The 25,391-nt window shown below is 49.4% G+C and overlaps 1 protein-coding gene across 1 annotated transcript; it reads right to left on the bottom strand.

The window, feature by feature from the left end:
- Positions 1-490: 490 nt before the first annotated feature.
- Slc9a9 (solute carrier family 9 member A9) lies at positions 491-22,112 on the bottom strand. The gene is made up of 6 exons (XM_042697564.1): positions 21,792-22,112; positions 14,157-14,359; positions 4,737-4,814; positions 3,509-3,585; positions 742-808; positions 491-583 (listed from the first exon to the last, which is right to left on the bottom strand). The coding sequence occupies exons 1-6, from the start codon at positions 21,964-21,966 to the stop codon at positions 491-493; spliced, it is 693 nt and encodes a 230-aa protein (XP_042553498.1). The 5' UTR covers positions 21,967-22,112.
- Between the last annotated feature and the right edge of the window lie 3,279 nt (positions 22,113-25,391).

Below are 25,391 nucleotides of genomic sequence, written 5' to 3'. Positions count from 1 at the left end.
GCAGGATGCATCCCATGTCTGAATGAGAGTGGCCCACACGGGATGCAGACCTCTGGTAGCTGCAGTTTGGACTTTGTGGGGTGAGGAGAGACGGGGTGATGATTGATGGGCAGGCTGAGTGACCTCACGTGACCCCAGCCACCCCCCCCCCCCCCATAACCTCAGCACAAGAGGCCCATGCCCCTGGTGACCTGGCGCCCCGCAGCCCTGCAGGGTTGGACGTGATCCCGGGGAACGGCATCCTGAGCACTCAGCGTATTAAACGCTCAAATCAGAAAGTGATCTTAACGGGAGAGACAGAATAAAGGGGAAAAATTATTTCCGGTACCTTGGGGACTGCGGATTTAAATGTGTCCTGATGTTTGAGGAGAGAGGCCCTGGCTAGGGTGGCCTCAGATTCCGGGTGAGGTCAGGTGTGAATTCATTCTGTGGGCTCAGACGCCAATGATGTTTTCTTTTGTTTCCCCAGAGCATTTTGTCAGCCTACCTGTTAGCTGACGTGAAAGCCAGTCATGGAAGCATCTAGAACCATTGTCCCAGCATGGACGCAGGCACAGCCCTCCTCGCTGGCCATGCTGAGATGCTGATGGGCAAAGGGGAAGGGACACCTCAACCCCGGTCACAGAAACGGGACTAGGGGCACCCCGCCCCCCATGTGGTCCCACCCAGCTGGCCCCAAGTTCAGAGGCACCTGACTCAGCGATGGATCCCAGACCTCCCGTCGCTGGCAGCACAGCCCACCAGAGAACCCGGCGGGACTCCATCCCCACCCCAGACCCCTCGGAGTTTGCCCTTCATGGGCCCCTGCCTGAAATTGACTGAGAAACAGTGTCCTTAAAGCCGGCATCAGTGGACGGGGTAGGGGGTTGGTATTTTACCCCCTGGGAAGACCTTTCAGAGGCGACCAAAAGACACGAAGCTCCTACGGGTGTCTGGCATCTGGTAGATAATCAATCATCAATACCTCCTCCGGGACCCAAGAGAAGGGAAAACAAAAACAGCTGGCTTCTTTCAAACCTCTGCCAACCATTTAATCTCTCTAGCTAGAATGAGGAGGTTGGACTCATCGGTGCCCAAGGCAGCTCTGTCATAGCCCCTCCCAAGAAAGTCCAAGTGTGAGTTCACAGCTAGCACTTCAGGGGTTCCGGACAGCAGGGGTGTCATGCACAGGTCTTGCCACCAGAGGGTGGAGTAGAAGAGCCAGCGTCTGCTGAACTGGTGCTGGGAGGCTCAGGTGCCCTGTGGCTGATGACTTTGGGGTCCAGACTCAAGCTTCCTGGGGGTGTGTGTGGGGGGGCTGACAGTCACCCTCAGGTTTACCAGCTACCTTAATATAATCCCACACCCCTTTTAGGGTTTGCCCTACTCTGAAGTCTGCCAATCATTTCCCCCAAATGGGTCCTTATTAAAACAGACCACGTCTGTAAAGTGCCAAGTTTTCTCTTTCCAGCATCACTGAGGCAGGACCTTCAAGCTTAAACTAGAACGACGCACTGGGGCGTGTTCAAGCCCAGCGAAAAACCTGGCATCCACACGGAGTGGGAGTGCCAGGGGTCAAAGCCCCTGGTGACCCCACCAGCTGCTCCCGGGCTACAAGCCCGGTTCTCGTGCAAATCCTTGGGACGCTGGGGACACGCTCATGTGCCTGGAGTATCTCCAGCTTCTCAATAGACCCTGTCACCCTCCCAGCTTAAAATCTAAAATTTTACATGCTGTCAGGCCTAATTGACTATTGCCTTTTGCTTTCTCAGAAGATGTCCTTACTTAACTTACGGGTGTTTTAGCATGTTTTTTTCATACATGTGATGACACACTATACAATTTCTACTCCTAGAAAGGAATAAAGATTATTATCGACAGCGGCCTCATGACCAAAGCATGCCAGGTAGAAGGACTGAATTTGAACCTGGGCTACTAGCAAGACCCCATCTCAAACACCAAACTAACTATGAATGCAGTCCTTGGTCAGGGGCAAAACTTGTTTGCATCTTCCCTCCCTCCCTCCCTACTTCCCTCTTTCCCTCCCTCCCTCCCCTTGCAATATTGGGGTCTGAACTTAGGACCTTACACTTGCAAGACAAGCACATTATCACTTGAGTCACGCCTTTTTGCTTCTGTGTGTGTGTGTGTGTGTGTGTGTGTGTGTGTGTGTGTGTGTGTTATGGGTCACATTTACCCCATAGCATTATTATCTTCTAGCAATTTAATGGATTTATTTAACTTTTTGATAAGTTCAGGTATTCTAATACACGCAATGACAGTAACTTGCAACTCCTTTGTACGCCCTTTGAAGTACAGAAAATAAAATATGTAAATAATAAGAGCTATTGTCCACAACTTCTCTACAGGTGATGGATTTTTTTTTTATAGAACATCTAATTGGAGGGGGGAAAAAAGATGGGAAATGGAAATTAAAACTGGAGCTAAGAATCTCATAGACTTTCCAGTCTGGGCTGGCTTCGAACCACTCTTCTCAGACCTTAACCACTCGAGTGCCTAAGGTACCAGGTGTGAGCGACTGGCATCTGTAACTGCTGAGTGTCTAAGGTGCCAGGTGTGAGCTACTGGCGTCTGGCTCAAATTCTACCTTTGGTTCCACAGCAATCTCCACGCAATCTCCTTGAACAGGCTTGAACAGAGACTGCTCCGGCTGTTCACTGGCATACAGCAAAGACTGCACGAGGGAAAGGAAGGCTGGAGGTAGCATTAGAGCCTGTGTGTGGCATCTTTCTTGTGCTGGTTGGGCCCACAGCTGCAGGAGAGAGCTGGCTGTAGTTGGAGCAGCTGGACACTTTTCTGCGTGGATGATACAACGTCCTATGTCAGATGGGCAGGCTTGGCTGTTTTAGGCCACGGTTTGCTTTATGACGAGCCGCAAGCCGTAGTCTACGTACCTTGATTTAGGGTTCAGCAACATAACCCCCCAAATATATTGAGAATCAAGCTCATCCACCACAAACAAAAGCCATCCTAACAGCATTCGATTCTGCTGACATCTGGACCTTTCTCGTTTCAGTCTGACCTCATAAAAACTATCCTCGAGTCGGAAACGACGTGACAGATAGTTACGATGGCGCCGCTAGCAAACCCAGGTTTGCAGAGATGAAGGGGAGCATGTCTGCGTAATTCAAGCCACCAGTGAACAATACAATACGCTTCGAGCCAAGTGAGCCTCATTTCCTGAATCAGAAGCCCCCAAACGCACAGAGAGGGCCCAGCAACTGAGCTGCGGTTTGCCTACTGTGTACCAAGAAGAATGTATGAAGATATGATGTGCCGGGGGTTAATAAACACACAAACACGAGTAGAGCCCTTTTGTAGCATGGCCCAAGCCATAGGTTGAATCTCTAGCACAGCAACAAGACGCGTTGAGAAGCCAAACAAATCCAGACGTGATCCACTACGACAAACCACAAGCAAACTTGGCCGGGCGAGCCCAAAGCCGCGGAGCTCGGGGCCCATCCCCGGCTTCCGATCCCAGGGAGCCCGAGTTCCGGATGTCACTCACCCGATGACGATGCAGGAGATGGCCGTCCCCAGAAAGGCATATGTCAAAATCGACCCCAAGTTTTGAAAGAAGTGTCTCTAGGGAGGAAAACAAAGGACATGTCCATTTCAGAGACGAGAGCTGCATCTCTTCGTGCGAGGGGAAACAAAACTAAAATCATGGTGGTGGTGGGTTTTCTCCTCTTTACAGGTCCTCTCTCTCTTTACTACGCAGGCAGATTTTGGGGTCTGAAATCTCAGCCTAGTGTGTTCTTGGAGATGGAAGGGATCTATCCCCCTGTGAGGACGGAGGGCAAGGAAGGGAAGAGGAAAGATAAACAGGTGCGCAAGGTGACAGGGTAGCCATGTCTAAAGGACTTACGCCACCTCTGCATTTCTCTGCCCTCTCGTGTAAATGCGATGCCGACAGATTCAAAAGCCCGAGCTATTGGCTTCAGTGAACCGCACACGAAACGAGGTGTCCGGTTGGGGTGGCGTTCTGAGGAGGGGTGACCTGCACAGAGCCAGCCTTCTGAACTCCTTCAAGGGCTTGCTTAGAAACGCTTTCGAGGTTTTGATTTTTGGGTTTTGTGGGAGCACCGTAGCCAGTACCCACAGCAAGGGGGAGCCCGGAATTCACGAAACAATCCGATGACGTAGCTGCCAGGACAGGCCAGAGAGAAGAGCAGGCCCCAAGATAGCCCAGCACCCCCAAACCCCACAAGCCAGAGCCTCATTCTGTGGCATGGCAGATGCCAGGACTTAAAACTCTTGCGTGAGTGACTTCCGAACCTGTGGAACCCGCACAGATGAGTCGGGAAAGTACGCAGACACGGAGAGACGGGCCTTCTCTCCACGAGCATCCGTGCACGCTGGTGTACGCACCCCAATGGGTAAACCTGATGCTAACTAGGACACAATCGTCTGGAACGGCAGCGTCCAATAGAAGTGCGGCACAAGCCAAGGATGACTTAAGAATTGTTTTGTTTCTATTAATTTCTCACATTCACCTTGCTGCAGATCATCACATATCAAAGAGTTCAGCAGCTGCTCATTGACCCTGATACTGGGGAGAGGGGTGGAGAAGAATCTAAGCACTTCAAGTGTGAAGTTGTTATCCTACAACCTAGATAATGAGAGCTTACTAAATTGGCCATCCCATACAAGAACCGTCTCCCATTCATACGGGCAGAGTTCCCTACTAAATAATAACGTTTAAGAAAAAAAGATAAGCATGCTCTCAGACTTACCTTCTTTAGACTATATCCTGCATGGAATATAATCGGTGGCAGTAAAACATTGAAGAAGATTTCTGGGTCGAAGGTCATCTGCCAAGAAAGAAGAAAGAGCAATTAGTAATGCATTCCCCTAGATTAGCAGAAGTGAAGAAGAGGATAATACGCAAAGTTGGAAGTTCCAAAGAGCGGTGGAAAGTAATACTTTACATGGAAAAGCTTGTATCTTTCCATCCTAATTCACACTTAATTCACACTTTAAGATAATTACTTGGGTGACCACGATACAATCCGAATGAGAGAGGCTGATGTCCCGGAGCTGTGGGAAGAAGGAAGCTTCCGGAAGGATTGGGAGACAGGATGGGATGTCAGGTGCTAGGATATTGGGAAAGGGAGAAGCTACCTCCAGGTTTTTAGCTTGCCTAAGACGAAAGATCCTGAAAAAAGTGCCTGCTAAATAGTGTAGCTCATGAACTGTCAAATTCCTCTTGCTCTACATACTTTTCTCACTTCTAGAAAAATTGTACACCTTGCATTGTACACACACCATTAAACTCCAGTCATTTCTTATATTACATTGGCTTGTGCAAATACCTCAGTAAAAAATATACCTTTGAGGCTGGAAGGTGGCTCAGTGGTAGAGCGCTTGCTTTGCATGCATGAGTTCCTGGGTTCAATTCCTCAGCACTACATAAGCAAAAAGAAAAAAAAGCCGGAAGTGGTGCTGCGACTCAAGTGGTAGAGCGCTAGCCTTGAGCTGAAGAGCTGAGGGACAGCGTCCAGGCCCAGAGTTCAGGCCCCACGACCGGACCCAAAAAAACCCCAAAACCTTTGGCCCGGTGTTTAGTGGCTCACACCTGCAATCCTAGCTACTCAAGAGGCTGAGATCTGAGAAACCTGGTTCAAAGCCAGCCTGGGCAGGAAAATCCATGAGACTCTTGTCCCCAGTTAACCACCAGAAAAGCTGGACGTGGAGATGTGACCCAAGTAGTAGAGCACTAACTTTGAGCAAAATAGTGTGGGGATGGTGCTCAGGCCTCAAGTTCAAGTTCCAGAACTGGTTTGAGTGCATGCACACACACACACGTATACACATGTACCACACACATTACACCTCAGATGGTAAAGATAATGACTCATCCACCCCATGTAAAGCGAACCCAGTATATTCTTTTATTTTTAGAAAATTCAGCCTTTTTTTTTTTAAAGCAGGTTTCGAGTTTTATACTTCATTCTGGGTTCTTAATACCTCTTCCTTATGGTCTGGAAATTCTGTAATAGCCTTTGGAGAGACAGGAGCATTAAAATGTTTCGACTTAACCTTTTAGTTCCCTAAACTCTTGCTTTTAATATATGAAAACCAGCAGAGAAAGTGAGAATAGAAACCATTTCCGCTTGTGATCCAGGTCCCTTCTCTTACATAGATTACCGACGGCCGTTTGAAGGGGTTGAACACTGACAGCCAGGCTTCCTGGGTTCCAAGTTCAAGCCCCTTGCTCGGGAGTCTACCCTTTGTACCTCCGTTCCTCTATCTTTCTAGTGGACACAACCACAGGTACCTAATGAAAAGAGGCTCATAAGGATGAAACGAGGAAATAGCTGTAAAACCCTGCGAGCAATCATTCTTGCCTGACACCTAGTAAGCACCATCTCAGTTTGCTGTCTTTCCTGAGATGCTCAGAATCACATGGCTACTCTATTCTTTTAAAATGAGGCTTCTTAGAGGGCAGAGGAATAGCACGTTTGGAGGTTTGAAGAGCAGACATGGATCCTGAGTGCTACAGCAAGGCAGACCCGCGGCTCTGCCCATCTGGAGGAGGAAACCAAGGCTGTGACCTGTAACCTCTGGCCTTGTCCCGCAGAGCCGTGTTCACGGCTCAGCCAGAACACGTGGCCCATCAGAATGCCCTGTTCCCTGCGCGAGGGTTAACCGAGGGGCTGCTGGGTTTATGTTTCCCAGAGCAGCCCGGTGAAACCGGCAGGCTGAGGATGGCGTGCGGCACGCGAGGATTTATTTGTACATACAAAACAGATTTGTGTTCCTCTCAGACTCGCTAGAGGCCCAAGAACTGCTAACTCAGAGCTCTGGGAGTAACTCCAAGCCGAGACAATTTCTCAGGAAGGGTTGGATCTGTGGCTCTGTGGTTGTACCAACCTCCAGATGGAAATTACATGTGCCACTTGCCATTTTCTCTAGACTTTGTGCTCAAACTGTAGCCTCTGAGGTAAGTCTGGGTGGTGGTGGTGGTGGGGCTTGAACTCATGGCCTGGGCGCTGTCCCTGTGCTCTTCACACAGCGCCACCTCCAGTTTTCTGGTGGTTTATTGGAGATGAGAGTCTCACAGACTTTCCTGCCCGGGCTGGCTTTGAACCGCGATCCTCAGATCTCAGCCTCCTGAGTAACTAGGATGACAGGCATGAGCCACAGGCTTAAAACAAACCAAAAATCCCTAAACAGTTAAGTTTTTAATTATAATAAAAGGGAAGGCAGTCAGAAATCTAAGCCATGAGTGAAAGAGAGCAGAACGCTAAAAATGCTCCAGTGAAAGAACGTTCCTTGGCGTCTTAAGATCAGATTTTCATGGGTGGAGAGGGAAGGGAAGAAACGGCAGAGAATAAAGGAACAGATGACACTATGTAAAAGGAAATGTGCTTATGACCTGATGTATGTAAAGGTAACCCCGCTGGATATCACCTCCAAAACAACAATAAAGGAAATCAGAAAAAAAAAAGGCCAAATCTTACAGACAAGCACTATCCAGCATAACTGTGTTCTATCTTGTCAGTACTGGAGTTTGAGCTCAGGCCCTTCGGTCACTGGGCATGCTTGCTGAGCTGGCTCTCTACCACTCGGGTCATGCCTCCAGGCCTGCTTTTTGCTGGTCCTCTTGGAGATGAAGTTTCTAGAGAAAAGTTCTAGAAACTGGGCTGACTCTGAACTCTGATCCTCCAGATCTCCGCCGGCTTTCCACAGTTTGACCACTCTATCTAGAGAAAGGTGGCACTCGGAGAAGGTGGCATTGTGTTTGTTTTATGGAGGAAAAGAGTGAAATCCATGCACGCATGAAGATTCAAATCCTGAAAAGAATATGGGGGGGGGCAAAAAGATCAATATCTTCACAATGAATTTTAAATGTGTACCCGGTTGGGATTCGATATCGCCCGGCCACGTCCACAGAGGTAGGCTAGCTAGGTTACCCAGGTAATTTCTGAATTTGGAATGCGTGTGCCAAGATTCACTCCCAAGTACGTCAGAAGGGTGTAGAGGCAAAAGTTTGCGTAGGCTTGAGAGGGGAGACGGGGTGTGTGTGTGTGGGGGGGTGATTTGCTAGGACTTAACCTGGGAAGAAACGTCAGTGTTCTGACCAACGTCTAAATAAAGACTGGGAAGAACGGCCCGTGATCGATGTGGCACCGCTCTGTCTTTGAAAACAGCGTTTCATCGGTTCTGACGACACTCCCGAGTGGTAAGTGTAATTATCCCCGTTTTCCCAGTCACGGTGACAGGCTGGGGGCCGGCTGTGCGTGCGCCCCGCAGGAGGGGTCTCTGCTCCCAGAGAACATCAGGCAAACGGGACCAAGATAGAAGCAAGGTTTAGAACCAAGCACGAGGCTCCTGTTACTTTGGCAATTGCTGACTCCTTCCGGTGAGAGGCCCGTGATGTGCCGATCATCCCTCCAGGGTTGATGTCACCACAAATGACCGACTGCACGAAGCCGAGGAGAGGAAAGGCATCACACAAGCATGAAGCATCAGGGCGAGCTGCGGCTTGGGGCTCTCCTGCAGCTCTAACCCTGCGGGAAGGCTTGCTCTGAGCTGCCTGGGCCCTGAGCGTCGAAGGATGATGACCGTGGGAAACAACCAAGCCACAGAGGACTGCAGAAGCTTCCTGAAGAAATCTGGAAGCTTCCTGAAGCTTCAGGCATAGAGCTGGTGGCAAGGAATTTAAAACCGCCAGACTCGCCTACGCTCCGATAGTTTCCTCTTCCCTCACGAGCTCCTGTACAGCCTCCAACAGAGCACGCCGGACCCCTGAGACCCGGGTCTCCATTCGCCTGGCTGCGCACCCACCACCTTCTGATAGGTAGCCCTGGGTGAACAGAGGAGGCTGGCAAAGAGATGGCATCCGCCCCCGTGGCGATCACAGAAGATTTCCCAGCATCTTTTGAGCACAGCGTCCTGTGAATGTGTTACCGCTTACAAACTGACATGTCTTCTTCCCTCTTCTCCTCCCCAAAAAGAGAAGAAGATGTTGGTGTTACAGGTCGATCTGTGCTTGGGGGGGGGGGGAATTAGGGGTTGGGCTGGGCAGGGAGGAGGCCACGGTCATCAGAGCCCACGCAGGTAAAGCTGTCGTGTAAGCAGGAAGCTGCCGTAGAAGGAAGAGATGGAAACAAACCTGGGAGACATCCACTCATCCAACAGGTATTTGCTTAAAATAAAGCAGGCAGATGGCAGGGAGGGTTGGGGGCTTAGCAGTGCTTAGAGGTGAAAGAGAGAGGTTAAAACATATATACAATCCCAGAAGGAGGGAACCAACCTGTGTTTTTGTACCTGGGTGAGTGGCTGAGAAAATGTGGTTGGAGAAAACTGACTCAGGACCCGGGCGCCAGTGGCTCATGCCTGTCACCCTAGCTACTCAGGAGGCTGAGATCTGAGGATCGAGGTTCAAAGCCAGCCTGGGCAGGAAAGTCTGTGAGACTCTGATCTCCTATAAACCACCAGAAAACCGGAAGTGGCGCTGTGGCTCAAGTGGTAGAGCACTTGCCTTGAGCTGAGGAGCTGAGGGACAGCACCCAGGCCCAGAGTTCAAGACCCACGACAACCCCCCCCCCCGCCCCCACACACACAAAGAAAGCTGACTCAGGAGGCAGAGGTGGCGGTGCCAAGCAAATACATGCTTGGTGGAAGGTCAGCATCAAGGACAGATGCTCCGACATAATCAGCAGGGGAGACACGGTTTGCTGAGTTCAGGAAAGATCTCTAGGGAAGAGGACCTCAGACAGGGGTGGGTGGAGGGGGGGGGTCAGGACAGAAAAATCACAGTAGCAGGGTGCGGTCGGAAGTGGGATGGAGGGAAGGTCTGGCTCGTCCCGGGGTAGGGCGCTAGGCTGGCCAAACACACTCAGGATTGGCAACTTCAGGCAAGCAAGTGCTTTGTGTTTCTTTCTCAGGATAAGTTCTTAGTAATGTATTCGAGGCGCATTAAATGTCACGCACCCGGGCCAAGCTCCGATCTCAGCCTGGGTTTTTGCCTCCCAGGGAGACAGGTGTAATCTGAGGGAGAGGATGAATCCTTTCTCCAGCCCCTACCCCGACACTTCAGCCCCTGGAAAGAGCAGCGTGAAGACCCAGCGGAAGTCCTTTGGAGTTCAGAATGCAGGAGCGTGGGCGGAGCCTTTCTGGCTGACGTGAACCATAAGGGAGGGTTAGGGAAGATGTGAGCGGGAAGAAATCACCAGCCCATTCCTCTCCTGATAGCAATAATGACTTCAAAGACTGAGGTTAATATAAGTCAAGCACTTGACGACATTTATACTATCCACTGTTCTACCTGCGCCTGCGGTGCATTTTCTCACTTACAGTTGACGGTGGCCCTTCACCATAACTGGGAACCTTCTACGCTGTGGCGAGGCCGGGGGGGGGGGGGGGGGGTGTTACTGATCACCACTAACACCACACCATGAGTTGGAATCAGGTAACAGGGACCAGTCTGTGAGCCACAGTATCCCATCTGCCACCGGGAAGTGGATTTGGCTCCTCTGTGCTCCCGGTGACCCGGTCGGTCTCTCATTGGCTGCACATACACAAAAGGCTGCTCGATTTTCTAGATTGTTCCATCATTATGGTGGGCAGAGAACCCCTGTGTTCCGTCTGAGGTGGCTAATGTGTGAACTCACCCATCCCCGCCCGACCCCTTAGGACGGTAACCACCCCGACGCCCTGGTCTCCACAGATCATTCTAGATGCTGCCTGTTGTCCCTGCCTAACGATTCGCAGCTTTGCCCTGCGCTCCCAAGCCTCCGTTTGAAGGGTGAGCGACGGGCCTTCCTACCCTCGACCCCAGGTCGCCCAGCCTCCTTTTCCTTGTACACTTGGACTGATGGCTTTTGTGGGCCTGTCCTTCAAAGGGGCGGTGCCCTGTGAGTCCTCACCAGCTGTTGATTGGTTCCATCCTAAGACCTACATAGGACCAATAGAAGCCGAGAACACGGCAGGTGATTGGAGACAGGCCTGGCACCCCCCCACACCCCCCTCCTCACAAAGGTACCCGGAATTCCTTCACATAAAGAGCAGCTTCCCACCCCCAATCTAAAATTGATCTTAATTATGGACAAAAGATGGTGTGATTCCAGCATCTCTGGAATATACAGAATCTCAGCCCCATGATGTCTCGCTCTGTCTCTGTCTCTCTGTCTCCGTGTCTGTCTCTGTCCCTCTGTCTCTCTGTCTCTGTGTCTCTCTGCCTCTCTGTCTGTCTGTCTGTCTGTCTCTCTCTTTCCATTCTCCCAGCTTGGGGAAGCTGGGTAGAATAGGGCTGAGTCAGCAGGAAGCCCAGCCCAGAGCCGGCTTGCTCGAGGGGACTGGGCAAAGAGGAAGAAGAGCGGGGTGCTGAACTCAGCAGAAAGTGTGATCGAGTCAGGCGATACATTTGTTTTTAATGCGGCACTCTCCTTAAGAAAAAGAAAAAACAACAGTGCTTATAAAAAAATAACACCAAACTTCTCCACCGGCCGCTACAAGGCATCTTCCTCTGAGGGAAACCTTGGGGGGAGGGGGGGATCAAACAGCAGGGGTGGAGGGAGGGGATAAATCCCGGCCTGCCCCACCTCAGAGATAAGTCTTCTTGCTCAGGTCTGAGGCGCAGCCCCCCCTAAAGTACTTGGTGCCGCGTGTGGACGGAACCTTATCATCGCCGTGCCCACACAAGCCACTTCAGAGAGGAAGGATTTATTTCGGGGTCCGCCCGCCACGGTGGGGTGGTCAGATCACATCCTAGCAGCCAGGAAGTGGAGAGAGGCAAGGCCTGCCCTCGCTGGCCTTCTCCTTGGGCTCTGTTTTGGTCCACCTAGGACCCCAGTCCATCCGGGACACGTCTTCCCACACCTGGAGATGCCTTCACAGACCCAGCCAGAGGTGTCAGATCCAGTTCTACCGCCCAGCGACTCGCGGGCTTCCCGGCGTCCTGCCCCAGTCCATACTACCAGGTGTGGCTCCTACCTTGTATCAGCTGCCAGTGAGCTTCCTATGACCCGAGGAGAAAACCAGGAAGATACATTGGCCCCCGACCCTTACGTAACTACATAGCGGAGACCAGCGGAGACAAACGGGCACCCCTGCCCCGGCTGAATGCTTTCGAAGGAAACAAGGAAAGGGGAAATGTATTGCAAGAGCCATTTTACGTTTGATTGATTCAGACGTAAGGTCTAATGGAAAAACCTTTCTCCTTGCTGCTTCCTGTCTGATTCTCTATACTCAGCCTCTTTCCTCTCTGCGGGCCCTGCGGATCTCTCTCTCTCTCTCTCTCTCTCTGCTTATTTCCAGTGAGGACGTCAGCCATTCAGCCTTCCAAACAATAAATCCCCACCACAGAGGCCACAGAGAAATTCGTGATGGATATTTGGATACAAAATGGCCAGCAGGGATGACAGGTACCCCCTCCCAAGCCCTGGCCCGGGCACTGGGAGGTCCGGGCTGCTGGCCAACCCAGGTCCCCCTGCCGGCCACGTGCCTGCCGGCCACGTGTGAACCGTCTCTTCCGGGCCTTTCAGTGCCCATGGAAGACTGAGCTCTTCCCTACCTTCCTCTACCACCGACTTTTCTTCCTGAGACTCTCAACGTTCAACTCGACCTTGGAGTATTGGCAAATAAGATGGGGCAGGCCGAGTTTCCAACAGACATTCGTTGAATGACCAGTAGAGAAAAATCTGTGCCATTCAAGGACGCTATTAGCATCAAATGGGAGATTTAGATTCTCGGGACATTCCTGAGCTCCTAGCCGAGGCCAAATTTCTGCAAAGATGGTGGGAGAGAAAAGCTAAAGAGATGGGCTTCCGGTTTCCTCCGGTCCCAATGGATCTCTCAACTCCAGCTGAGTGAAGCTGGATTCAGAGCTCTCGGGAACAGAGCCCAGACGTGTCAGGATCGAGGAACACAAATCAGACTTGTGTCTCTGCAGAACGGAGGGCTTCTCCCCCCGGGGGGCTTCCTCAGCACCCAGCTGCCGATCTGTCATCCTGATGCCGGCTTCCTCTTGGCATAGCCAGAGAAGTCTGAAAGGAGATTTCTCTCCAGCCCTTGCTTTATTCTTCCCAAGAGGGCCTTAGGGTAAAAGGCACCTATTTATCTCATGGTCGGTTGACTCTGGTCAAGTTTTTCCTGTTAAGGGAAGAGCTTTGCCCCTGGCCTCTCTGTTAGAGAGAGGGGGAAAAATCAAGCAAAGGGAAAGTCTGGTGCAAATGGAGTTTCCAAATCCACTCCTTCATGAGTTAAGTCAAAATTAGGAGACTTGGGAAGCCTAAGAAACACAAAAACTGAGATGCGTAACTCAGTTCGTTTATTTAATGGCTCAAAACAAAATCCCCAAGCCATGAGCTTAGCTAGCTCAAATAAGAGTGTCTTTTAACCATCTCTAAAATACACAGTGACACCTATTATCTATCTCTGCTGATGTACCTGCAGCCTGGAGAATTCTCTTTGTGGAGACAGTAGCCAGGCCAGATCACTCCCTTGGTATAATTTACCCTCAAATAACTTCCCTTACCGACGACATTGTCACTTTTCACACAGGAAGCGAAGACTTGGCAAAATATCCGCCAGGCAATTTCCTTTAACTTTTTGCACGATAGTCAACTGATTTATGAGTGGCAGGAAGCATAAATTTAACTGTGCTGACAACTCTTTTGAAAACTTACTAGGTCTGTAAGACCTTCCCACGCGCACGGCCTGCTGATTTTCCAACTCAATAATATTAACCTCTAATACTTTCATAGTGAGATGGATTGACTCATGCATCCGTTTTAAGCCATACTTAGGTAGCTTTCCCCGGTTAAACCAGCTCCTGCACCTAACTTCTATGGACGCTACTCACATCACAAGGGCAAAAGCTTGAATCAAGTATCAAGAGAAGTAGAATTGCTGAATTTTATAAAAGGCTTTCAACAAAACCTTAATGTGGTTATACCTTGCAAAAGGATTATATTACAGACATTTCCTAACTTCTCAGAAAAACTGCAGCTAAGCGTATGATAAGATTATAATTCAAAGAACTGAATTACATGGTAGTATTTACTGAACAGACTGGCCCTAATAGTGTATTGTGTGAAAGTACATGTGTATGGCGTATGTGCTACATAAATGTGAAGGCTCGTATAGGATGCAATCAGTGACCGTGAAAAACACACGTTTATGAGCAGACGGAAGCCAAGCCTTACCTTTTCTAGTATCGCGTTGCCTTGGGGAGGGCTGCCGTTGTGCTGGCTTATTTCCCGCTTGTATTTATACTCATAGACTTGGTCAGTGATATTAACCAACAGAGTTGATGGACTGAAGGCCAATTTTCCACAGTCATGGACAGTCTCACTTTCAATATCAGTTGGTGTTGTAGCATACCGCAAGATCAATCCCATGATGAGTCCTAAAAGAAGAGATGCGTCATTGTAATTGAAGAAGGAAATCTAATTATTCACTCTTCGGATGCTTATGTGATGAGCAAACTTTAGATCCCTCCCTCCCTTCCTTCCTTCCTTCCTTCCTTCCTCCCTTCCTTCCTTCCTTCCTCCCTTCCTCCCTTCCTTCCTCCCTTCCTTCCTCCCTCCCTTCCTTCCTTCCTCCCTTCCTCCCTCCCTTCCTTCCTTCCTCCCTCCCTTCCTTCCTTCCTTCCTTCCTTCCTTCCTTCCTTCCTTCCTTCCTTCCTTCCTTCCTTCCTTCCTTCCTTCCTTCCTTCCTCCCTTCCTTCCTTCCTTCCTTCCTTCCTCCCTTCCTTCCTCCCTCCCTTCCTTCCTTCCTTCCTTCCTTCCTTTCTTCCTCCCTTCCTTCCTTCCTTCCTTCCTTCCTTCCTTCCTTCCTTCCTTCCTTCCTTCCTTCCTTCCTTCCTCCCTTCCTTCCTTCCTTCCTTCCTCCCTTCCTTCTTCCTCCCTCCCTTCCCTCCACCCTCCCTTCCCTTCCTTTCTCCTTCTCTCCTTTTTCTTGAATCTCTGATGCTTAAATGTGCTCCCTAACACTTTCCTTTTTAGCTATTTGGTTTTACCTCACAATTAGTCAGAGATGAAATCGAAAGCAGAAACATACAGCGCCTTCTGGTTATTTAGGGCTTTTGTTCTTTCTCTGCCCTCCCACCAACCTTTCTAAATTCAAAGGACTAGCGGGGAGGGTGGGTGTTGTTGAAGGGGACACACCGCCAGCCTTGTGTGAGCTCGATATCCACCTGCTTTGCTGGAGAAGAAAAGCCCACCACGATTCCAGAACTGTTCGAGGACTCTGCCAACAACAACCACCACAAAATGCCCCGTGGTGTTGTATGGCAAGATGGAGTCCATTAGGCCCCTGGGAGGATCATATGAGCAAAGCTAGAACATTCCAACCATCAGATTCTCTCCAGAGTCTCATGTTTACCACCTACCCTGACACCACACCACACACCACAGGACGTACACATTCCACGCACACATGCCCATGTGTGTGTAACATGCAATGCACCACGTACATCATGCACACAGACACACACACACGCATGTTTAGCAAGGACTGAGTATCGTTGCTGCACTAGCTCATCCTTTGTCTTGCAGGGTCTGTGATTCCCTTTCCCTTCCACGGATCAGAGAAGCTTACATACAAGACAAAGGCTCAGAAAAATAAAACAGAAACAGGAGGCAATAAGTGCACGCAGGACATATTGAGAACATCTTATTTCTGATTCCTGGAGTTCATGTTGCTATGCTTCATTACATGTGTCCTATTGAGATCCCCTGCTAAGAACATCATAGACATAGTCTAGTTATTACAAATGAGGGAAACCATGCAACCTGTATCTCTTTGGACCTGGCTTGCTTAGCTTACTACAATTTTTCCATCTCTTCCCATTTCCTTACGAACGGGGCAATGTCATGCTTTCTGATGGAAGCGTAGAACTCCATTGTGTATATCACATCTCAATCTGTAGACCTATGTCCCCCCCCCCCCCATGCCCCCAAACACAGCCAGGCACTGGTGGCTCACACCCGTCATCCTAGCTACTCAGGAGGCTGAGATCTGAGGATCGCGGTTCAAAGGCAGCTTGGGCAGGAAAGTCTGTGAGACTCTTATCTCCAGTTAACTACCAGAAGACCTGAAGTGGGGCTGTGGCTCAAGTGGTAGAGCACTCGCCTTGAGCTGAAGAGCTGAGGGACAGCGCCCAGGCCCAGAGTTCAAGCCCCATGACCTACAAACAAACAAACAAACAAAAACCAAAACACAGTATGGAAGAAACACAGCCTCTTCAACAAATGGTGCTGGGAGAATTGGCTATACACATGTAGGAACCTGAAGTTAGATCTTTGTGTAGAATCAATTCCAAATGGATCAAAGACCTTGAGGTAAAAGCAGATACCCTGAAAACATTACAGGAAGGAATAGGAGAAACACTAGGACTCCTTGGCACAAGCTAAACCTTTCTTAATAAAAACCTAGAAACACAACAAATCAAAGAAACGTAGGACACATGGGATTGCATGAAATTGCAGAGCTTCTGCATGGCAAAGGACATAGCTAGCAAGATCGATAGAAAGCCCACGGATTGGGAGAAGATCTTCACTGGTCATACAACGGACAAGGGCCTTGTATCTAAAATATACTTAGGGTTTTATTTGTTTTATGAGACAGAGTCTGACTACCTGGTCAGGCTAACCTTGAACTTATGATCTTTCTGCCTCAGTCTCCTGAATGCCGAGATCACCGGTGTGCACTGTACTGTCTCCCTTGGACTCTAACATAGTATTAGAGTTCTAATATAGTACTATAGACAAGGTGGTCAGGAGAAAGAGAACAGAGTTCTCTCACTAGCACATACTGACTCAGTTTCTCACTTCATAACGTCTACACAAAGCAATCTATTTCCTCATACGAGCATAATGAGCATTGTCAGTAGTGAATCGAGGGTTCTCCTGAAAGGGGAGATGGCCCCCAATTCCCTCTCCACCCTAGGAAGGTAATGGATGCGAAAGGAAAAAAACACACACCATGATAGAAAATAGAGTTAAAGCCAGGAAATCCATGCTTAATTTTCTCTTGTTGAAGTAACAGCAAAGCTTGAATGCACCAGAAGGACTACTGGGCCACAACCCCAGAGTTTCTGATCCAGCATGTCTGGGTACAGGTCCTTCTAGAAAGATGTGGACACGGCAGGTGCAAGAATCATGTTGTGCAGAACACACCCTGTGAGATAGAAGTTCCCACCCCCTCTGCACACACACACACACACACACACACACACACACACACACACACAGAACTTTCTTAAACTTAATAGGCTCTACTAAACTTTACTATGTATACTCTGGAAGGATCAGCAGACACTTGGACACCTTAATATGACATAGTATAATGAATTTAAAAAATTCTAAATGTGATGGCCTCAAGGGTCCTTCGTGCCCACTAAATGGCGAGCAAATTTTCAACATGAATTCAGAGGCTGATGCCCCTGCTGCGGGAAAGACCTGGAACCAAGGGAAGCATCGAAGAGTTTTAGGTTGCTCCGTCCCCAAGCTTAAACGTCTCAACCTGCAAATAGACGGTATTAGAAATGTCCCATAAAAATCGGCAGCGTCCGATTTTTGTTCTTTTATGAGCGTAGAAGAGGGGACCCAAGGCCCTAAGGGAGCGGCGCTAAGTACACCAGCTGTTGTCAATCAATACTTTGGCCATTAATGCTCATCTGGGCTTTTAGTCCAGTCTAAGTGAATCTCCCCATGGTTCATATTTCAGACCAGCATGGGTTCTAACCCTTCAGTTTTAAAATAACGAGAGCCACAGAATGTCACGAGAGACAATTATCCATAACTTTCCCTGCGAAGCGAAACTATTGTTAATGATAATGCCACTAATTTCTAAAAGCATTCACTGACCCTTAATAAGGAGGAAAAGCTACTTTTCACACGAAGGATTCCTGCTGTTTGAGAAGAGCATCAGGTTTGTTTCCAACCAGCTCAGAGGCAGATGATATTTTGAGGTTGACAAGTTGACAGACTGTTTCTTACAATAACTATCAAAATCAGTTAAATATTCTGCCTCCTTACTTTTCGCCTCATTTTCCTCTAGCTTCTCATTTTCTTCCTTTCTTTTTTTTTTGTTGGTCATGGGGCCTGAACTCTGGGCCTGGGCGCTGTCGCTCAGCTCTTCAGCTCAAGGCTAGCGCTCTACCACTTGAGCCACAGCACCACTTCCAGCTTTTTTCTGCTTATGGGGTGCTGAGGAATCGAACCCAGGGCCTCATGCATGCAAGGCTAGCGCTCTACCACGGAGCCACCTTCCCAGCCCCCTAGCATCTGATTTTCTAAGCCTCTGTGATCCCTGGAACTGTTTTTTATTTTTAAATTGGATTTCTACACCTACTAATTGCATATATCCATTAAGACAGTTGGCCTCAGTGATCAGAGATTGGGGAGGTGGTGGACTGGGCTGAGGGCAGGTTATGGAAATTTGGAAGAAAAATGTGGATGGTTCACAATCCGGGAGCCAACCAGCCCACCAGGCCGATGTCAAGGAGCAAGAAGTAGGGAGCGTCAACTAAGTTCATTGGGTAGCAGGGGCAGGAGCACTTTGTCTGAGAGGGGGTGAGAGGTTGAGTAGCAGCCTGTTCCCAAATGTTCTTCTCTAAAAAGCAAGTGTGAAAGCCTCTGTTGTAAACATAGCATGTCTGTTTCTGGTGGCCAGTGTAGCTCCTGGAAGATCAATATCCCAAGCTCCATCCTGGGGTGGAAAGGGTATCTCCGCACAGCTTTATCTTGCAATCCCACTTGATTGGGGGCTGGAGGGCACGGGTTGATGGTGAACGTGTCAGGACCTCTCTGTCGGTCCCCTCTCTCCTGGAAGGTCGCCGGGAGGCCACCGGAGGAATGTTCTTCTTTTTGAACCACTGCGGCCTCTTCCAAGGGAAGAGAGGTGGGTGGAATCCCAGCTCAGCCGCGGACGGGCGACAGGACCTTCACCTCCTTCCTCCCCAGGGAGCGTTTCTTGGCCTGCTGTGGGGAGGATGGGTGGGGTTTGTGTGTGTTATTCACCCAGGTGCCTTCTGCCTGACCTAGCGGTCCCAAATCCACCTGCCCAGACCCGGGCAGCTGATTCAGCTAGCATCGCCTTCCGCCTGGTGATGAGAATGTGTTGGTCACCAGCTCCGCTTCCCTCCCCCCCCCCCCCCCCCCCCCCGGCCCCGTGCTGTAGTTGCAGACAATTTCCGTCACATCCCAGAACAGCCATTTCAGATGTCGCATTTTTAGGTCAGCTCTGAAGAAGATGTAGGAAGCGCCCGCGATGCCACCCCCCCGGGGCTGATTTCAGAGTCTCTGCGTTAAGGTGGACGTGAGCCCATGAGCCCATGAGCATGCAGATCCCGTGGGCAGAGGGGTGTGGCGGAGTCCCTCAGACCCTGCAAGCAGTGTGCGCTCAGCCTGGGGAACTCGCTCCGCGTCTTACTGTGTGAAATGAAGGCACTGAGGATGCTTGCATAAGAGTCCAGCAACTGTCTTCTATGACAACAAAACTCAAAGAGCACTGAAGTACAAGTCCTTCATTGACTTACATAGCTGAAGGCACACCAAAGATATTCAAAGTTCTAATAATGGCACACACACACACATATCCATAAACATACATATTCTTCATAACATATAATTCTTTTATATTGCACTGTGTGTGTGTGTATCGGTCATGGGCTTGAACTCTGGGCCTGTGCGCTGTCCCTCAGCTCTTCAGCTCAAGGCGAGCGCTCTACCACTTGAACCACAGCGCCACTTCCGGCTTTTTCTGCTCATGTGGTGCTGAGGAATTGAACCCAGGGCCTCATGCATGCAAGGCAAGCGCTCTACCACTGAGCCACCTTCCCAGCCCCTGGTTTTATATTTATTTTCAACAAGTCTCATATTGATATATATATATAAAAAGAAAGATAGCATAAAACTCAACTCCTTCCATGCTTATACACTTGCTATAAACTACCTTAAGAATAGCAACTGAAGAGAAATACTCATCTCCACAACAGAGAACAATGAAGTAGTGTTTGTTTGTTTTTTTTTTGTCGGTCGTGGGGCTTGAACTCTGGGCCTGGGCACTGTCCCTCAGCTCTTCAGCTCAAGGCGAGCGCTCTACCACTTGAGCTACAGCGCCACTTTCGGTTTTGTGGTGGTTTATTGGAGATAGGAGTCTCACTGTCTCTCCTGCCCGGGCTGGCTTTGAACCCCGATCCTCAGATCTCAGCCTCCTGAGTAGCTAGGATTACAGGCGTGAAGTAGTGTTTTTGTAGTGCTGATCACCATGTTAAGGGCTGGAGTTTTCAAAGGTGAACAGTTATCTGAAATTTTCCAAATTCCAAAGTAAACATTGGCTTGCATGAATATAAAGGATTTCTGAGCCTTAAGGAACGCAGGTTTGTCAAGCAACCTACCTTTCTAATAAAGGCTGACAATCTTAAACCTGTTCTGTTTTGCTAATATATGTCTATATATAACATAGCTCTATCTATATAACATATAGATATAATATATATCTATATACCATAGATAGATCTATGGTATATAGATATCTATGGTATATAGATAGATATCTATATAACATATATAACATATAGCTATATAATATATATAGATATATTATGTATCTATATTATATAGATATGTTATATATCTATATAATATAGATATATTATATATAATATAGACAGATATATAGATATATATAGATCTATCTATCTATCTGTATATCTTTAATATGATGCCAAAGACTTCATTGCTTCTGGCTTCCCAGATGACATCCTACATCTATTATTTGTTAGGGAAGGTTCTGGTCTGCTGGAGAGCGGAAGGGGAGGAGGCGGCGGCTGGAGTGTGGCTAAGGTGGTCACTGAGGGCCTCGCTCCCTTACCAGTTAGCTTTTCCTCTCCTACCTGATCATAAATGTCCCCTCCCCCCAGGAGAGTTTCTAGTGCGTGCCTTAAGACTTCCCCTACGAAGGACATTTAACGCTGGGCCCTGGATGGATGGATGGGCTGGGAAGAAAGACAAATCTCACTGTTGGGGCTGAAGCTTCTGCCTCTCCACCCAAGCGTCCCACGGCAGGCTTTGGTCAAGACGTAGGACGCCGTACAGTCTTACCGTACCACATCACAGGTTAGCGTAGAACCTGTGCCTTCATCCCGCCACCCGAACTCAGGCAAAAGGGGGGCCACAGGGCTTCCAAAATGGGGAAGGGGGGGAGGCAACCAAAAAGGATGTTCTTTACTACAGATTGTAGCAATCCATTTCCACTGAGTCTCTCTCCGTGACAAGGCTGAGAACTGGTTTTTCATCCACCACAGCCGTGGGCCAACGACAGGTGTCCTGCTCTGTGCTTGAAAAGATGATCGTGGGGGGTCTAGAAAACTCTGTGGTCGCGCATTCAACTTCCGCAAAAGGATGTGCTTTGGGAGTTGCGGATGTACTTTTCTGAATATCGGATTGTGGGGCGGTGGGGTGGGTGGGGGGAGAGGCAAACAAGGCCGGGAAGGAAAATGAGTCTAAAGGGGAGCAGCTGCGAGCATCTTAGGGAATGCAAAGTCCTGCAGCAGCCAACCCCGGCTGGCTCCTATTTGATCATGCTTTCATGATAACAACACCGAACACGATTCCCCACCGGGGAGGGGTGTGGTCTGTGCCTCAGCCAGCAACAGACTTGCATGCAGTGCTGCCCCCAGAAACGTGACTCTGCCGTTCACGCTGGTGACAAGGCAAATTCCCACCCGAGGCGGAGAGATCAGCACCCATTCTACCCAGGCATCCCCCATCAGGCTAACGACCCGCCCAGCCATCAGGCAACAAGTTCCAGCTCACGGTGGACACACTCACCATACACCATGGCCCCTCCAGTTTCGTGCAAGAAGCGGAAGCGGTGGTTTTTAAACAACCAGATGGTCAGAATGGTCAGGATGAGCAAGAAATTAAAGACCAGCAGCTCCACAGCCCCCTGGTGTTGGAAGTGATACCCAGCCTTCTCCGGCAGCCGGCGGGGCCGGCCGTCCATCCTCCGGATTTGCTTAGATAGAAATCCTGGAGGTGGACCACCACGCGCGTTGTCAGGATTTGCAAAGGCAGCCTGGCACCCGGGAAGTTTCAGAATCAACACTGCGGGGCGGCGGTGGCTGCGCTCAGGAGCAGCGTTGCATTCTGGCTTTAGGATTCTGCTGGGCTTCTAGTTACCACTTCCTGTTTCTCTCTTAAAGCAGCCTCGTCTCTTTTTCCAATCCCAGACGGTGGTTTTTCACCGTGAACTCTGTCTTTAAAGGCTTCATTCCGGTGAAAATACTTTTTATTGTTTTCTGGGGGAGAGGGGGAGGTGGGGAGGGCAAATCTGCAAACGATCATCTTGGGACGTTGAGTCTAGTTAATGGTGAAACTACTCACCCTGGCTCAGCCACATGCTTGTGAGTTCACGTTTTTCTAGCTTCAGTCCCAGTTTGTCCCTGGGCACACTCATTTGTGAAGTTTTTATTTCCCCTCCTGCCAGCCGAAGCCTGAAATCATGTCAGAGCAAACCAGACCTGAAACTTCTTCACAGGAATGCTTGTCAGTGGAGAGGCACAGCGTTAGGAATCTTAAGGCTGTTTTTTTTTTTTTTCTATGCTTCATAGTCATCAAGCAGGAGCGGAACTCTGAATCCACTGTCTTTTCCTTTAATAAGAAAAAATAAAAGTGAAAGGCAAGTAGAAAATTCTCTATCTCCACAACTGTGCATTTAAGACTATATTGAGTTAAAAAAAAATGAGGAGCTGGGTGTGGTGGTTGAAGCCTGTAATCCTAGATACTCAGGAGATACACACTGGGCTGGGCCAGGCAACAAATTAGCAAGATCTCATCTCAATGAACAAACTCAGTGTGGCGTTCTACACCGATCAGCCCAGCGAAGCAGGAGGTATAGACAGGAGGATCGTAGTTCCAGCTGACCTGTGCATGAGGCCAGACTCTATTAAAATATAAGATAAACCACAGAGATTTGAGGAGTGGTACAAAGTGGTGTAGCACCTGTCTAGCAGGCCTAAGGCCCTGAGTTCAAACCCCATTGCCAGAAGGAAGAAAGAAAGACAGAAAGGGAGGAAGGAAGGAAAGAAGGAAGGAAGGAAGGAAGGAAGGAAGGAAGGAAGGAAGGAAGGAAGGAAGGAAGGAAGGAAGGAAAGAAGGAAGGAAGGAAGCAAGGAAGGAAGGAAGGAAGGAAGGAAGGAAACTTAAAATACATTATCTTTGAAGGAAGAAGCCACACGACCATCATGGATGGTCACTAGGCAGTATCTAGACATGGATTTCTTTGTGGGCTTGTGTTCTGACATCCAGATGCTTCCTGGAGGATCCCCCAAGCCAGGAAGGTTCCAGAGTCACGGGAGCCACAGCTGTGGTGGCTCTTCAGCCCGGCCTCCACGTGGAAGGAAGGCTCCGCTCCCATCTCTATTTCTCAGCCTTAGGAAACGCCGTGGCGCGAGACAAATAGAACCATGGCCTCTGCCTGTTTCCAATACTCTGACTGGTGTGCCTTGACCAATGCATCCCTTAGTGCAGTCTAGGAGTGTCCTGGGGTTCTGCGAGGTCGGCTTCTCGGGACTTTATAATACTATTGCGTAGGTCGGAGTATTATGCCTCTGGAAGCACTCCCGGGCAGCTTCAGCGATGGGATGCAAACATGGCACAGTACTGGCCGACCAGGGGTGACGACCCACTAATCAAGCCTCAGAGAAGGTCTGTCAACGACGTGATGCGCCTTGCTGCTGCGTCAGCCTCTTTATCTGAGGCGATGTGGGAGCACACTTCCTGCGGGGCGCAGCAGGGGTGTTTCGGGGCGCGCAGATGTCAACGCGCGGGGCCCTGCGTGGCAGGAAGGACGGAGGCGGTGGCTGATATCATCCAGACAGCCTGGAAACCGGCACAGCTCGGCCGGCAGCTTCCACCCTCAGAGCTGGGCAGCCCCGCAGGTGGAGGCTCGCGCCCTTAGATTCACGAGGTAAAGGCGGATTCCCAAGCCAGGGAGCGTCTGGTCTTTGTGGTTGTGTATTTGCACGATCCTCGTTAAATTGCTCGGGTCATCTTTTAACCTAATCATTCCAGCTGCAGAAAGGAAGTGGTCTTCTGTGGCCTTTGGATACGCCCTTACCCAGGAAAGAGACGGAAGAGACATAAAGGGGTTGTGGACTGTGTCGATCGGCCTGTACAGTGTGTAGACAAGTCCTAAAGTTGATGGCAATCAATATTTCACACCAAAGATCATACATCAGGATTGGCACGCCGGGCCTGAGATCTCGCGTGGACACAATCTGATAGAGCCGCTCCGACCCCAGTTGACTTGCTCCTCGTCTCTGGGACCCCCCGTTTGCTCCGGGACTAGAATATATCCACTTCCCAGACCTAACTGTATGCTGCTTAAAGCTGAGCTAGGAAGGCTGAGAAGAGAAGGGGAAAAGGTCAGGAAACCTTCGCATTTCCCGCCCCCACCTCCCACAAGTAACTCTTTTCCTCCTGTTTTGTGTTTTCTTCTCAGAATGCTATTCAAAAATAAAAGGACAAATGTAGTCATGCTCATCATCTCAGCTTTTGGAAGATAGGAAGATCACAAGTTCAAGGCCAGCCTGAGCTATATAGAAAAGGTCCTGTCTCAAAAAAAGAAAGAAAAAAAGCCTTCCAAAACTCTATTTTTTTTTTTTTTAGCTGTACCAACAATAAGAAAATGAAGTAGAGAGAGTTAGTTGAGGGGAAGCCAGAAAGTATAATCAAGGGGGTGAATATGAGGAAGATATATACATGGATGGAATATCACAATGAGCCCCCACTGTACAATTAATGTGCACTAATAAAAATGTGAGCACACACACACACACACACACACACACACACACACACACACACAGAAATAGAAACAAAAGACAAAAGGCATCTTCCAGGAAATACGCTAAGGAGTGCAATCTGGTCTAATTTGCTATTTAGAAAACGCTTCTGCTGACGAAGGATTTGAGACTCAGGGAAAGTAAGCAACAGACCCAAGACCGCACACCCAGTAGAAGTTGAAATGACTTGTGACGCTTCACGGCTGCACGTCGAGAGAACTCATCCTAACTTGCCAAGACCTCCTGGATTTTAGCCCCGTGAGCTCTGTGCCCCAGGAGATCCCTGAGCCCTGGGTGGGTGGGTGGGTGGGGTGGGGGGAGATGGGTGGTTGATCCCGCCATTAACCGGGGGTCCCCCGTACCGTTAGCCATAACTGTTCTTGAGACACTCAAATGAAGAAGACCGTCAATGAACACTGAAGGCGATGTTTGATTCTCTGGTGGTGGTAGCCACGCCAGTGCCATGTTCTGTGTTGAAATTGGAATGGGCTGGGTCTAAAGCCCAGACAGAAAAAGCAAGCAAACAACAACAACAACAACAATGAAATAATGTGTACACCTGCGGGCCTGATGCTGAGTAGCA

Source organism: Dipodomys spectabilis, unplaced genomic scaffold (assembly GCF_019054845.1).
Source record: "Dipodomys spectabilis isolate Male_0828 unplaced genomic scaffold, ASM1905484v1 ptg000222l, whole genome shotgun sequence".
Taxonomy (NCBI): Eukaryota; Metazoa; Chordata; class Mammalia; order Rodentia; family Heteromyidae; genus Dipodomys; species Dipodomys spectabilis.
The sequence above is the reverse complement of the archived record's forward strand: the minus strand, read 5'-3'. Positions and strand labels throughout refer to the sequence as shown.